The sequence below is a fragment of the Notechis scutatus genome, chromosome Z (genome assembly GCF_049901735.1).
Source record: "Notechis scutatus isolate UNSWTSFEM ecotype Mainland chromosome Z, rNotScu1.2, whole genome shotgun sequence".
NCBI classification, from domain to species: domain Eukaryota; kingdom Metazoa; phylum Chordata; class Lepidosauria; order Squamata; family Elapidae; genus Notechis; species Notechis scutatus.
In genome coordinates, this window is record NC_142025.1 from 96,103,048 (window position 1) to 96,119,095 (window position 16,048).

Genomic DNA, 16,048 nt, shown 5'->3' on the forward strand with positions numbered 1-16,048 from the left:
AATACATATAAACACTGCCCTCTGGAGTTAGTACGCTGTATCCGACACATCCTATACCACGAGCAACGTCTAGTACGAGAAGCTAGAAATGTGAGTATGATTTACTTTTGCATAAATGTTTCTCCTTCCTATATATTTAATATGGATATATATATATATTTGGTGGTAATATCCATACCATTTCTATTCTTAAATTCCCATATTTACAGAGCCCTTTACTGGCCAGCAGCATGGCTGATGCCGTGACTCAGAAACATCTTCAGATCAACCAAACTTTTGATGAATTACGGCTGTTCACTCAGGACACTGAGAACCAACTGAAAAAGCTTCAGCAGCATCAGGAATATTTCATCATCCAGTACCAAGAGAGCCTTCATCTACAAGGTATATCTGTGGGAGTAGAGGAGGAATAGTATGTCATTTCCAAGATTGTAGTTCTAATACTAATACCAAGTCTTCATAATACGAATACCAACATACCATGATGGAGTAATAGAACATACATTTGGATATGTCAACTCTGGCATCTCCTGGTAGGCCTAGTTGAAAATTCTGCAGAACAAATTCAAAGTGCAGTGAGCTGGATGGATAGTATTCCTTTCAATGATCTTTAACTGGATTTCAAAAGAAAGTAATACATGTAGCCCTTGACATATAGCCAGTCACTTAGTGTTTGTTCAGAATTATGATTGACTTAAAAAAATGGGACTTACAACTTGGATTCTGACGATCAAGTCCCCCTCCATGGTCATGTGAACTTAGGCACTCACTGTAGGCAGCATCATATAACCATGTTTTTCAATGGTTTTGTTGAAAACTGGCACTTCTGTTTTTTAGCAAAACTGCATCTATAGTGAACCACTGGTTTGCCTAATGAACGTGGAATTCACCTAACAATCACAATGTTCACTTTACAACTGTGGTATTCACTTAATGGCTGCCACAAAATATGTTGTAAGAGCGGGTTAGTTGTGTGATCAATTGGTTTAACAACCATTATGACATATAATCATAATGGGCAATATGTTGAGGACTACCTATAAAACTACCAAGGAACTCTCTTCGGGTACATGGGAGTTGAGATCTGACTGAGGTAATTCAAGGCAAGGATTAACTTTATGCTTCCTTTTCTAGCCCAATTTAGTCAGCTTTCTCAGCTAAGCCCACAGGAACGTATGGTCCGTGAACCTACTTTGCAGCAAAAGAAGTCATCCCTGGAAGCTTGGCTACACCGGGAGGCTCAGACACTGCAACAGTATCGTGTAGTAAGTCCCATCCTCCCAAGTCCTAATTCTGACTTTCTACTTTCTTTCCTATTAGGTGTTTGTTGTTGCTGTTGTTAACATCAAATTCCAAATGCTTTTTGTACTCCTCAGGAACTGGCTGAAAAGCACCAGCAGACACTGGCTTTGCTTCGCAAGCAGCAGACTATAATCTTGGATGATGAGTTGATCCAGTGGAAGAGGAGGCAGCAACTGGCAGGAAATGGTGGCCCTCCCGAGGGGCCTTTAGATGGCTTGCAAGCATGGTAGAGAGCATGAGAGGAAATGGGTTAGAGAGGAAAGAGGATGTAGGAGAAGAACAGACAGAGCTGGGGTGGAGGGAGTTAAGCATGTCATCAGCTTAAAATCATTATGCTACCACTCATAGTCTAAACCTCTTGAATTCATGCTTTTCTGCCTTGTGCTCACCTCTGCTTTAACTTCCTCCACTTACCTATCTCCTCCCCAGCTCTGCTCTATTGGTTGCCCTGCCCTGCCCTGCTTACTCCTGGTCCTCATCACTACCCCCAATTCACCTTCACCATCTTCTTCCTCCCCTTGTAGGCCCTCCTAGTGCAGAATGCAGGACAACCAAAAGGGCAGAAGTGGGGGCAGATAGCCAGGTGGGCGGGAGTTTAAACACATTCTGCAGTCATAAATGTGGGCAGGCTGCCAAGTGTGATTATGTGCTTCAGTGGCTGTAACTTTGGGTTGCAATTGTAAGTACAACTCATTCAGCACCATTGCAACTTCCCACAGTCACTGAACAAATAATAATCAACTATTTGCAAGTTATATCTGTAAATGATTTCTAGGAATCCTATTCTATATAAACTGAATATTTTTCACTCTTTTTCTGTGAGAAGGTTATATTGCCAGTGGTATGTCACAAGAGTGCTTGCATTCAGCTTAACATAATGGCTGCTATAACTAATCCCTACTTCCTGATATCTTTTCTGTAGAATTTTCAAGATTGCATCCTGACCCATAGATTGGGGGACCAGAAAAGGAGATTACTATTAATCTGAATTTGGAACCCTTTTTAAAATAACCTCATCCCTGCCTCATCTTTATGTCTTCAGGCTCAAATTAAATTCATGGTTAATTCAAATTAAATTCATGGTTGATCCAACAATTATATTGTGCAGCATATCCATAATATTAAAAACGCACAAACAAAATGAAATAATCAAATTAAAAACCATATTTAACAACCATAAATGGCTACTACAAACATAATTTGACAGGGCCATTTGTTTTTATATGATTATCTCTTGAAATGCAAAACAACATTATTGTAGGATTGATCCAATATCCTAACTTAATTGAACCCAAATAATAAGCAATAAGGATACTGAAAAAAATTGCAAAAGGTAGCCCATATATATAATACAATATTTTTCTTGAATTTGTAATCTGAAGTAGCTGTCAGAGTGTAGTTTTAGGCAGTTTGAGCTTTGTCTGGTTTTTTTTAAATGACATTCATAAATATTCAACATAATGGTTGAAGATAGCATGTCTTGGCATCATTAGGAAATATGTCTTGTGTTGGAATCATTTTCCCTAAGACTTTTTGTGTTCCCATCATATATGCCTTTCCCTAGGTCTTACTAATCCTTATATACATGCCCCCTCTTCTTTTCCTAATTCTAAAGTTGTCAGTCTTTCAAGAATTAATATGTTAGACTTTCAGGTGCCACAGGATTCTTCGTTGTTTCTGACAAACAAGAATACAATTCTTCCGTAGGTGTGAAAAACTGGCTGAATTCATTTGCCAGAACCGCCAACAAGTACGCCGTGCTGAACACTTATACCAGCAGCTTCCTATTCCTGGACCAATTGAAGAGTTGCTCTCAGATGTTAATGGCACAGTAACAGACATAATTTCTGCGCTAGTCACTAGGTAGGATTGTGTGGTTAGATATACGTGCTTCCTACAGGGGTGTGTAATAATCTGTGGGTAGTTACTGAAATATTTTTGATATGCAACAGTTTTCCTTTTCAAGGGATGGGTTGATTGTTTGAATAAATGCTTTTTTATGAAGTTACTTGTTATCTATTGCATTTGAATATGCTATATAGATAGTCTATTTCTGGTTCTTTTGGAGTTCTAGTCATGTCAGAGCCTTTTTGCTTATCTAATGTGGGTTATTACGCAACTTCTTTTGTCTGTTGTGGATTGTTGCTTTGAGTACAACTAGTCCTTGATTTAGGACCATTTCTTTAATGAGGGTTCAAATTATGGCTTCAGAAAAAGTGATCTATTTCCCATCCTCGAAATTGCAACTGTTGCACCACCCCTGAGTCATGTGATCACAATTTGGGCTCTTGTTGTATGGCAGTTGCAGTGCCTAGCAATCATATAATTGCAATCTGCCCGGCCAGCTTCCAACAAGCAAAGTCAATTGGAGAAACTGGGTTTCCTTCATTCACTTAATGACCACAGTAAAAATGATTGCAAAATTGGATCCAGTCATGTGACCTGCTGAAAGACCATATCACCTAGTCAGTGGCCAAAATTCCAGTCCCTGTTGTGTTCATAAGTCAAAGTCTACCTGTACTTTATTGATGTGGTTTTTTTTTATTCATTGTGGGTTGTAGTTTGCCATTGTTTTCTTTGCTGATGAGATGTATATACTGAGTCATAAAAGCTAGCACATTTATTGTTGCATTTTCCACCTTCTGTAACTAATGACTTAGTCTTTCCTCCCTCTTCTCTCCTTATAGCACATTCATAATAGAAAAGCAGCCTCCACAGGTGCTAAAAACTCAGACTAAGTTTGCAGCGACAGTACGGCTGCTGGTTGGAGGAAAGTTAAATGTTCACATGAACCCACCACAAGTAAAGGCCACCATCATCAGTGAGCAGCAAGCCAAAGCCCTACTGAAGAATGAGAGTACCCGCAAGTATGTATATTTCTTACAGGCTAAGGAAGCAAAAGAAGGAAAGAATCCATTTCTCCTGAAGCAGCTTTCTTACTGCTTACCATAAGTGTGTGTTTCCAGCCCCAACATTTCCGAAGGATGCTGCACTAAGAAAAGCTGTCAGAGGATGTGAAGAGTAGAAATTAATACATAGAAACATATGCCATTAATATTTTTAAATAAAAACATAATCATTGTAACTTTGAAAATTAAATTGTCAAGGTATCTAGATATTTTTACTGTTTATTCAGGATACTAAAGTATTAGGGGCAAGAAAGTTAGTCTGAATTTCAACACAACTCCCAGAGTTGGAAGGTTTAAGCCTTTTTATTTGACTTCTTCTTTGCCGCTCTTACAATCTGTGACTAAGCCAACTTTCATTACCTATATCCTTGTTACAGTTTGTCAGTATTTGGTTGGAGAAAACTTTCTCCTGAGGTAGAAATTTGATCAACATTATAGAAAACATTTACGGTAACCTAAAGGATTAAGACAAGGGCAACAGAGCAAAATGTGACTGCTTGGTTTTAGGTAATTCAGTGTACATTGTACATTCATTTGCTTGTAATAGATCTCAGAATTTTGAAAAGCAGATTTTATTAAGCCATGAGAACCAATCTAAAAATCTCCACTGGATGAAGCCATATCATTGGCATCCCCATAGTGCAAAATTAACACTCTCAGTGGGGAGATACTAAATCACCAATTGCGTACTGGCTTGCATTCAACTAGCTGCCATTTCTTTCTTTTGGCAGTGAGTCCAGTGGTGATATCTTGAACAATTCCTGTGTCATGGAATATCATCAGGCAACTGGAACACTGAGTGCTCATTTCCGCAACATGGTGAGAGATGTCTTCATTGATTCACACTATCTTCCTCCAGCTCCACATCCCACTGTTGTTTTTCCTGTTGAAAATATAACTAAGGGGGAAAGCCTCGTCATCCATTGTAGTCCCACATCTCCTAAAGACTAATTCTAGATTTAGCTTTTAATAACTGGTGTGGAAAGTAAGGTTGCTAAGTAAATTTCCCCTGGATGATCTGCCTGAGTATAGAGTTGAGTTCCTGTTCCTGTTTAAGGTTTTTAGTCTTGAGTGTTCTGTAGACAATGTGTGATCTATTTCCTATTTCTTGTGTCTCCCTCTGTTATCTCATCCATCCACAGTCCTTGAAGCGGATCAAGCGTTCAGATCGTCGTGGTGCTGAGTCAGTGACTGAGGAGAAGTTCACCATTCTCTTTGAGTCTCATTTCAGTGTAGGTGGCAATGAGCTGGTATTCCAGGTGAAGACATTATCTCTGCCAGTGGTGGTAATTGTGCATGGCAGCCAGGATAATAATGCCACTGCCACAGTGCTGTGGGACAACGCTTTTGCAGAGCCAGGACGTGTGCCCTTTGCTGTGCCAGACAAAGTGATGTGGTCCCAGTTGTGTGAGGCTCTCAACATGAAGTTCAAGTCTGAAGTCCAGAGCAGTCGTGGACTCACCAAAGAGAACCTCCTCTTTCTCGCCCAAAAGCTCTTCAATAGCAACATGAATCATCTGGAAGATTATAACAATATGACTGTCTCCTGGGCTCAGTTCAACAGGGTAAATAAGATACCAATTAACAACTAGATTTGCCAGAAAACCACTTCTTTGTGGGAAGTAGTTTGGTCTGCAGGCCTTTTCCATCACCATAACTTTCTCTCCAGTTTTTTTTTTAAATTTCCCATCTGCATCACTGTCATGTGTTCTCTTTTTCTCTCTGCTACTCAATCTGCATTTGAGATTAAAAGAGAGAGACAATTCAGCTTGTAAATGTAATCTGAATTGTCTTGAGCTACACATGCAGCTGATACAGTAATTAGCAAATCATGTGAATGCAGGTTTATTCCCTGCCATTTTCAAAAGATCATATCTGCATTTAAAATCAGTAAACCCTCAGCTGATTAAAAAAAACTTAACATGTTGGTGGTCTTACTGAGAACCTTTTCTTTATGCAGAAAAAATATTTTTATAAAGAGAACAAAACTTAACCTAAGTGTTGGAGTTCAGTTGCTTGCTTTCTCTTGGGCTTGTTGGTAATCTCTTCATCTCAGTCCTTGATCTCCAAAAGGGAACAACATTGATTTATCTCACAGAAAGGAGACCCATAAGGAAGTTTTACTATTAAACTTAATGATAATCCTAAACATGCTAGAAAAGTTCATTCATATAACCTGTGAGAAGAGAGGAAACCTGTTTTGACAAGATTAAAAACCAAATGAATAAATGTGTGTGTGTGTGTGTGTGTGTATTTGACAACAGTTCAGGAATGCTATTTCTTGCATAATATAGATTAAAGACATATTAGTCAGACAGTGAGTTTTGAACTCTGAATTTCTTATCTCGGAGGTCATTCTTGATATTAAATAGGCTCTCATTAAACTTGGAGATTGCTTGTTTTCAAGACAGACTATGAATTAATCAATTAAATGTATAAGTGATTTTGAGGGAGGAACAGATTAGGATGTACAGATGATACAAAAATAACAAAATAAAAGATGCCCACAATCAGGTGAAAATAAAAATAAAAAGTGAGGCTTAAAAGTTTGTGAAACCTTTTGAATTTTCAATATTTCTGCATAAATGTGGCCTAAAACATAATCTATTCTCCACACAAGTCTTAAAACTAGATAATAAAAATCCAAATAAATAAATGATCAAACATTATACTTGTTCATTTATTTATTGAGAAAAATGATCTAAAACTATATATTTGTGTAGGGCAAAAGTATGTGAACTTTTGCTTTCAATAACTGATGTACCTCTTTGGACCGAAATAGCTATGACTAAATGTTTCTGATAATTGTTGATCAATCCTGCACATAAGCTTGTAAGAAGTTTAGCACATTCCTCCTTACAGAACAACTTCAATTTATTAATTCATTAGAGATACATCAAAATCCTTCTTGAAATAGTTTAAATACTGTCTAGTAATATCACCATATGAACTGTCTTCTTGCATGAGCAGAAATATATTTGGGTACTGTATGTAAAACATGTAGTTTACTACATGCATGCATTTTGTATAACTTAATCAACATTACAGGCAACTAACTGAATTTCTTTTAAAAATTGAGTCATTCAATAGTGCAGTGATAAAAAATAAAAATAAAATAAAATTTCCCATGATTAGTCATTCAAATCCATGGAGGTTCCAAAGTTTCCAACTTTTGTTCCATCAGTTTGAAGTTACTAAACTTAAAAGAATGTGTATTAAGTTTCTGATGAATATGAATGCCTATGTATTTTGCTATAAATCTATTCCTTCTCTAATATACTAATGTAGGATCAGAGAAAATATAAAGACTTCTAACAACCAAAGAAAGATTCCAGAACCATGATTTTCTTTCTTTTCATTTAACCAGGAAAATCTTCCAGGGAGAAATTACACATTCTGGCAGTGGTTTGATGGAGTGATGGAAGTCTTGAAGAAACATCTGAAACCTCACTGGAATGATGGGTAAGAGTTCTATTCCCCACTCCCCTTCAATTTATTTTTTGCTGTCTAAATACTTTACTGGCTGATTTGCCTCTATCATTTCCACTTCTCTAGGGCTATTCTAGGTTTTATCAACAAGCAACAAGCACATGATTTGCTAATCAGCAAACCAGATGGAACTTTCCTCTTGAGGTTCAGTGACTCTGAAATTGGAGGGATCACAGTTGCCTGGAAGTTTGAAAATGGTAAGTTTTCAACAACATTAATGCCTATTTTGACCACCATGAGAACATTGGATCAGAACTTTTCAAAACAGATGTGGCATAAAAAATATTCAGTTGTTACCTGTTGTTGCTGGAATTCTGGGTTTCTCCTGCTGTATCTATTATAAGAATATTCTGTATTTCTTGCAATTCATAGAAATATCTTGAAAGTCTGCAGGATAATTTCTACATATTGAGCACATATTCTTTTATCTGATTATGATCTCGGGTTTTTGCAGCTGAGAGAATGTTCTGGAACTTAATGCCCTTCACCACTCGTGACTTCTCCATCCGCTCCCTGGCAGACCGCCTTGGTGATCTTCCATATCTCACTTTTGTGTATCCTGACAGACCCAAGGAAGATGTTTTCTCCAAATATTATATGCCAATCACTTCAGGTAATTTCAGGAGAGTGCTTAATTATTATCATTGTCTTTTTCAATGGATACATATGATTCTTTCATTCCCAACAATTTCAAATCCTTTTTCCTTTGGCCATTTACATTGTGTTACAATGACATATATAATTTTAGAAACATCACTGGTATTACAGGATACTACCAGAAAATGTTTTTAAAATGCACTATTAAAAAGAGAGGTAAATGCTAATGCAAAGAGAGAAGGCAGTGGTACAGCTAGACTGGAACTGCATATTTATCTAAAAGACGAGATAATGATAAAGATGATTAATTGAAGCAAAACAGATATTTTTCATGACTAGTTTTATGACTACAAAGGTTCTTTTTAATGACCAGGTAGTGATTGTTTTTACAATTGAATACTTGACAAGGATAAAGTCTGTTTCAATTTACTTATTTATTTTGAGTAGTTTTGAAATATAGTTATATGCAAATCTTCAGCATGGGTTTTTCTCAGTAAAAGATTTGCAGATCAACAAGGAAAGGGAATGGTGTAGCTTTTGGAAAGAATATTGTACAAACAAAACAAACAAGCCAAATTCATTCATTCCTCCTTGGGGAAGGGCTTCAGCATGCATGTAATTAAAATAAAAAAAAATATCAGATTGCTACTATTTCCAAAAGGGATTCCTATGTAAAGTTTGTCTTATATAGTAACTATATGCTTCTCTCTCACATACCCCAACTCCTTGTTTTTGCAGCAAAGGCTATAGATGGATATGTAAAGCCACAGATCAAACAAGTTGTGCCAGAGTAAGTACTGTGGGTTTCGAAAATGCATTTTTATTTTTTTAAAGGGAGAGAGAAATAAGGAAGAAGTGGTAGCTATTTATTTTCAACTGGGATTCTTTTTTTTCTCCTCAGCTCTCTTTTCAGTTAACTATTCAGCTAGAAGTGCAATAATTGTGTTAGCACCCTCATCTTCAGCTTTAGATCTTGCACCTCCCGAGGAGGATTTATGATTTTAAAAACTTGAAGCAAGCAACATGAATTGGGTTTCCATTTTGCTTGCTTCAGTACAAAGATAGGAATGAGAAAATGTTGATAATGTTAAGGTGTTGTAGCTTGATGATTGCACTTTCTAAAAAAAGAAGTTTGGGTTCTCTGTGCAGTTATGTCTCTGCTTTCTGATTCTTTTTATACAGGGCAAGTGTGGATATTTATATCAAGGAAGGAATCTGAAATGTGTATTCACACTTTCCATAAAAACAACCTCAAAGAGTTTATGTATTTCTTACCACTGAAGAATCCATTGGTGTCAGGCAAAAATATTTGTTTCTGGTTCCATCTGTTGTAGGTTTGCTGCCTCTTCAGGAGATTCTATGAGTGCAGGGACTTCCTACATGGAACAAGCATCATCACCGGCTGTTTGCCCTCCTGCTCCTCACTACAACATGTACACACAAAAGTAAGCGAGGCAAGACCCTTGCCACTGAAAGTTCTCTGCTATTATAGAGGTCTTGCATTTTATAGTTGAAAACATACTAATCTCGCAACATAAATATTCTGTTTGCATGTTCCTAATCTTCTTTTAAGACAGAGGTTGCTATCATATCACTGCCCAGTTAATTGGGGTTGGAACAGACTGAGTTCTTCAATCCCCTGAATAAGAATAATATTAAGAATATAAAGAATAGCAATGTTCTTAATAAGAAGAGTGGTATTTGAGAAGAGACAAAAGTCTCTCTTTAGGTTCTTGCTGCTTTCATCAGAATAATGAAAGCAGTCTCAGAGCATTGTGCTGGGTGTCACCACTTTCTTGATGCACTCAGAAAAGGGATAATACCTGCATTGAAGTGCTGCTTGCATCGTTTTGACAAGCCCCTTGTTCCCTTTGGGGATACCACTGGTGAGAGTTTCCCTAAATATCCTAATTTAAATTACCACTAAACAGCTATTTGGAGAACATTGTGATTTGTGAGAAGGACATAGCATGGGATATGTCTCTAGACATCACAGTGGCAAGCATTGGAAAGATAGTTCTGCCAACTCAAATCTCCAATTGATTACTGCTACTCATGGACAGAGGTTGTATGGACTTATAGTGGGTGTTCTATTTTTGAATGCTGTCCCTGTACAGAAAGGAAAAATAATGAACAGGGAGAAAATGAAGAGGCACAAAAAATGTGGCATACAACATCTCACTTATGATCCCCAGAGTTTCCCCAGAATGTATGGAACTCAAATGTGAGTCCTTTGGAGAGGATATTTTGCCACTTAGAAAATGATTTTTAGGGCTAAATAAAATAAAAATAACCTTAAGCTTTACAGGTTCTTAAGACACCCATTTACTCTTGCAATGCCTTCCCCATATGTTTCCTGTCTTTGGGAACATGTATACTTTGGAAGTGTGTCCAAACATTCTACACAAGTCATTTTGCACTCCTTTAATCAACAAAGGTTCTGCACCTTGCACTATAACTTACCATTTCCTATTGAAGTTTTTTTTTATTTACACAGTGTTTCTTTTTAATGTAAAAGATCATCTTTTAAAAGTGATCTTATACCCACTTATCACAGTCAAAAATGGTAAATTCGTTCAGTTCAGACTTTTCCCATCTGCTTTTTCTATAACTGTAGTTTGTTATCTTAACTCTACGGGCAACATTTCATCTTGCCTATGGAATAGGGTATCCCATTTGTCAGTTTTTCTCTAGTAAGAACAAAGATGAAAATATAAAAAGTCATATCCGTGAAGATTTTAAAAATGTAAGGAATTAGGAAAAGTCATTCCCCCTCCCGTCTCTAAAATGGAGGGGGAAATGAATGAGTTGGAGAGGACTGCATATTTTTCTAAAATCAGATTGTTAGAGCCTCTTCCAAATAGCCTCTTAAGAAAGTTTTAAGAAATAGCTTTTTTTTAGAATTCAGAGTTTTTTTCATGGTGCTCCTTTCTCTCTTTCTCAGTCCTGATTCAGTGCTGGATCCAGAAGGAGAATTCGACTTGGATGATTCAATGGATGTGGCACGACATGTGGAGGAATTGCTGAGGCGCCCCATTGACAACCAGTGGATCTCCCATAATCAGTCTTGATCCTGCCCCTTCCCTGGAGAGACCATGAGGCAACTGTGAAATATTAAAAGCCCTTCCCTGAGGGAGTTTGTTGTAGCTGCTGTAAGAATGGGTTTCCTCATCCTGTGGGGGACCTCTGGCTGAGAGGGTAAGGTACCTGAGGGACAGTGGGTGCTGCTTCCCCCCTTGCCCATGTGGGGAAGGCGGTAGAATATATTGCTTGATTTTCCATCTGCTCTTTTGAGAAGCTTGCCTCAGGCTTTCCGCTTCTGCATACCGTCTCCTTCTGCCAAGCTATCCTTTCATTTATACTGGGAATCCTTCTCTTCCTCTTCCTCCCAGACTGTAACACATCGCCCTTCTCGCCTAGAAGCCTTTTGGTATCTGGGACAAGAAGGGACTGAGCTACGGAGGAGAGTATTCCTTATTCAAAGCCTTGTCATTTAATGTCTGATTTATTTCTATTCTTTGCTACTTCCAGGATAAACACTCTGCATTTGACTTACACTTCCAGGGTACGTGCCTGTATGCAGCATTCTGTGTAAAAGAGGCATTCCCTCTGGGAGCTTTTTTTTTTTTTTTGGAGCCTCCATGCAATGCAGCCTAACCCTGCCCAAGTGCTCTGGAATCTTTTTTTAATGCCTAACCGTCCACTTCCAGCTTTTTCAATTTACCTTGTTACAATGATGCTTGCTTACCTCCAAGTTCTTGCATTTAGTGCTATTGGCTTTTGACATGTCAGATGCTTCTTTCCTACGAATCACAAACACAACAGATTGTGGAGGATGCTTCCATTAAAATACAGAATTACAATTAGAATAATGGTTTCCCTCTTCTTGAATTTGAGGGTAGTGACTGGGGAACAGTTTCAAGGATTTGACTGCTAAGTACAGAGGGGGCGGGGGGGGGGAAAGACCATTTGATTTCTAAATGTTCCAACGAACTTTTCTAGTTCTCTTCCCCCATGTCTTCTCATTAGGCTGAACAACTGGGAAAAACAGATTCATATATGCACTATTTTTATACCTAGTATTCAGTAAAGCTCAGATTATTTTAACAGTTACAGATTTTACACATATGTCTGTGGGCCGGGTGCTATATTTAGAAAAATGGTCCAGTTTCCAGTCCAGCCACAATGATATTTTTGTTGGGATTGACAAATTACCCAACAAAAGTCATGAGGAACATGGGGAAAATGCCTAAGGATTGGCATTCTCAGTTTTTGCAGGGTTTCTCCTCCTCTGTTCATTGAAAACAAACAAACATATATATTTCAGAGAGCTTAGTTAAAATATAAAGATTAGGTAGTTTTATCTAATCAAAAAAAAATTGCAACAGAGGGGCTTGACTAATTTTTACTCCTCAGGAACTCCCCCAACTGAGCTAGAAAAAGCATGTTATATGCACTTTGCCCTGGTGGTAACTCGTATAACAACTGTTTGAAGGTTAGGAAATATACATCTTTAGGGTAAACAAAGTCTAGTCCCTTGGAAGTAATCCTTAAAGATCAGCTGTTGTTGAAACAATTTCTTGCTTTCTGCTAATACTCTTGTTTTCAAACAAGTCATTTCTAGGAATAACTATGATACTCTTTAGGATAGTATATTCATTATAGTGGAATTATCAGCAAATGAATCAATCATTATTGTCTTTGAAAAATAGATTCCTCCCCCCCACTCCCAAATAGCATTTCTGTTGCAGATCTTTTGGTGGTGGGTTAGCTGCTGCACTACTGTAATTCACTTTTCTTACTAATACCTGCGATATGAGTAAACTTCTTTCCTGACTTCCTGCATAATGTTGAAAAACTGATTCTATCTATCTATCTATCTATCTATCTATCTATCTATCTATCTATCTATCTATCTATCATCTATCTATCTATCATCTATCTATCTATCTATCTATCTATCTATCTATCTATCTATCTATCTATCTATCTATCTATCTATCTGCTTTTTCTTCTGCACAAGCTAATACTACTTAGTATTTTTAAGGATTCCTTCTCACTATAACACATTTACTTCCATCTTCTTTCACTGCACAGTGATACAGTCATTGCTGCAGTGTCAGAAATAGTATCTTTATAGTATCTTTAGTATAAGTCATAAGAAAGTCCTGAGGACATGTGCCCAGGACCATACAGTTATTCTGCAGTAGTAATTTAGCATCTAGCACAAATTAAATATTTGAACTTTATTTACATTAATTTCATTTTTTTCATTCATAGTTTTGAAATCCTTTTCTTGATAGATGCCTTTTTTCTCTCATTTTATGATTAGACTTTATTTGAATGACTGTGGGCAACAATGCTTCTCAAATACCACTTTCTAAGCTGGGATAAAATGTTCCTGGGAAGTATCATTATACCCAGTTCAAAAGCTTCTCAGATCTTAGGCCAAACTGGTGCCCTCCAGATGTAATGGACACTAATACTTATCATTCCAGCTAGCAATTTATAGGGGTGGCTGATCTAGCCCAAACTTCCTTATTTTATCATCCTTATATGTTAGCTGACTTTCTTTCAAACTAGTTTCCTGTCTCATATTCTTTGGAATTGCACAAAAACATCCCTACTTAAAGCAAATATTAATTAATAATTTTATGTAGTTATTGTATCAGCACAATCTTACAAAATCTATTCTTAATTATCAATGAGATTTGCTTCCAAATAAAAAGGCAAAGCACAGATGGTACATCTGCAGTCTCCCAGATTTTTTGGATTATAGTTTCCAGCATTCTGAACCATCATGATCGGTGGAAAGGACCTGCAAGGGACTTGCAGTTTTAATAACTATATATGAATCACATAAATCATATTTTCCCATATCTTATTTTAATGATAAGTCATAGCAGCCTGGTTCACATACTGTCTTAAGAGGTAAAGTATGGTTCATGAATCACACTGTGAAGTATGATTACTCGTCCAAAGTCAAATCAACCAGGTTATGATTTAGCACAAATGTGTGGACACAGTTTTGATATATTTGCTGGTTCTCCTGTGTCTGTAATAGGAAACTATCTCCAGCAGAGGAGTCTCCATTTTAAAAATTAACTTTGGGATTTCTGCACAAAAAGGATACATTCTACCCGAGTTAAGGCCCTTTCCTGGTCATAGTGGTATGTTTCACATTGTTTGTAGACTGCATAGTAATGCAATACTTGTAGCCACCAACGTGCTTGTCATTTTCTCCCCTTATATTTGTTAAACTTACTGTACCATTTGACATTTATTTTTTAAAAGATAGAGAATAAGATATTGGAGTTCTCTAACATTATCTTTATTTCTAGAAGTAATTCTGGACTCGTGGCTGCAGAGACTATTCTTAGAGATGATGAGTGGCTAGCCCCAGTGCTCTGGAAATATGTACATCTTTCCAGAAAAAACAAAAAGCAAAAAAAAAACAAATAGCTAAGTTAAGGTGCTAAACTATCTGATCACAATCACCATTTAGTCTTGGATAGATGAGTATCTGTAAGAGACTGTTTGTACATGGCCAAGTCTACTTTGCATCTTCTTTACTGAGCCTGTTCACAATAGGTTTCAAAATCTCACATATCCACAGAGGCTTCCTGCTTCCGGTGATTTACATGACCTGAGGTTTTATTAAGCTCTTTCCTCCATAACAAGCAACAATCCCCTAGTTGTGTTCTAATGCCATTGGTTGCTGTTTAAGAGTAGCACATAGAACTGACCCATAGGGATGCTTTCTGCTATATAGATTGGTGTGCCCACTCAAAATGGAAAAAGATCTGCAACAAAAGTATGTTGTTAATGTTAATGGTGCTTCTGTTTAATTTAGTAAAAATTGCACATACATTCTTGGTGGACTGTGCCTACTTCAGTTTCATTAGTCCGATGGGTCTGTCTGAACAACTGTTAAAAATCTGGCTATTGTTTCATAGTGTGGGAGATATCCATAAAATCCATTTCATAGTGAGGGAGATATCCATAAAACTGAGACATACAAACATTGCACTATTTTAAAGAATTGTTTTGCCAAGTGTTTAAATGGTATACAAAGTAAAGTTTTCTGTTAAATATATTATTTGTGTTTGAAAAAAACTTACGAAGCTAATGTTTTCATTTTTGTTTTAAACTATAAAAGGGAGAACAACTTCAATATATATTGCTTAAATGCTTTTAAGGTTTGTTTGTTTTTTTGACACAAAAGCCATCTATGTGAAAAAATATCTTTATTTTAATTAAATATCCATGTTTTGAAAAAAGATGTTGTAATCTTTGTGCTACAATAAAGTATTGTAGGGTAGTAATGACTAATGTGGTTTTTAACTCAAGGTGCCCAGTATACTCAGAGAGAAAACTATTGTGCCTGTAACTGAATAAATGGAGTAATTTGGTTGAAATACTCACAAGAAACACAAGCTACAGAGTATACACTAATAAATATTTGCAAAAGGAACCCTTGGGCCAAGTGTGAAACACAATGAGGCAGATATAAATAGGTATTCCATCACACCAGTGTGGCTATTTCACTTGTCAAACATGTGACACATTTTACACACCTGTCTTAATGCAATTTGGGTTTTTTTTCCTCTGAGTAATTTTAATACATGCCTCTTGGCAATTTCAACTTTTGCGTACTGTAAAATACAATGTATTTCAAAGTTGTACCACTATCAGCCTTATTTGTGGACTACTATTTAAAAAACAACCAGCTGATATGACATTCCCAAATA

At 36.9% G+C, this 16,048-nt stretch overlaps 1 protein-coding gene across 3 annotated transcripts in view; it reads left to right on the plus strand.

The window, feature by feature from the left end:
• The window catches only part of LOC113413518 (signal transducer and activator of transcription 5B), a 43,774-nt gene extending 31,528 nt beyond the window's left edge, over window positions 1-12,246 (plus strand). For all 3 annotated transcript variants that reach the window (XM_026669843.2, XM_026669842.2, XM_026669845.2), the window contains exons 4-17: window positions 1-90; window positions 210-384; window positions 1,135-1,265; window positions 1,377-1,528; window positions 3,010-3,165; window positions 3,990-4,169; window positions 4,943-5,030; window positions 5,354-5,776; window positions 7,579-7,673; window positions 7,767-7,897; window positions 8,155-8,313; window positions 9,036-9,087; window positions 9,632-9,742; window positions 11,242-12,246. In XM_026669843.2, coding sequence (XP_026525628.1) covers window positions 1-90; window positions 210-384; window positions 1,135-1,265; window positions 1,377-1,528; window positions 3,010-3,165; window positions 3,990-4,169; window positions 4,943-5,030; window positions 5,354-5,776; window positions 7,579-7,673; window positions 7,767-7,897; window positions 8,155-8,313; window positions 9,036-9,087; window positions 9,632-9,742; window positions 11,242-11,368 — 2,070 coding nt within the window. In that variant the 3' untranslated portion in view covers window positions 11,369-12,246. The remainder of the gene's footprint in view (window positions 91-209; window positions 385-1,134; window positions 1,266-1,376; window positions 1,529-3,009; window positions 3,166-3,989; window positions 4,170-4,942; window positions 5,031-5,353; window positions 5,777-7,578; window positions 7,674-7,766; window positions 7,898-8,154; window positions 8,314-9,035; window positions 9,088-9,631; window positions 9,743-11,241) is intronic.
• The last annotated feature ends 3,802 nt before the right edge of the window (window positions 12,247-16,048 follow it).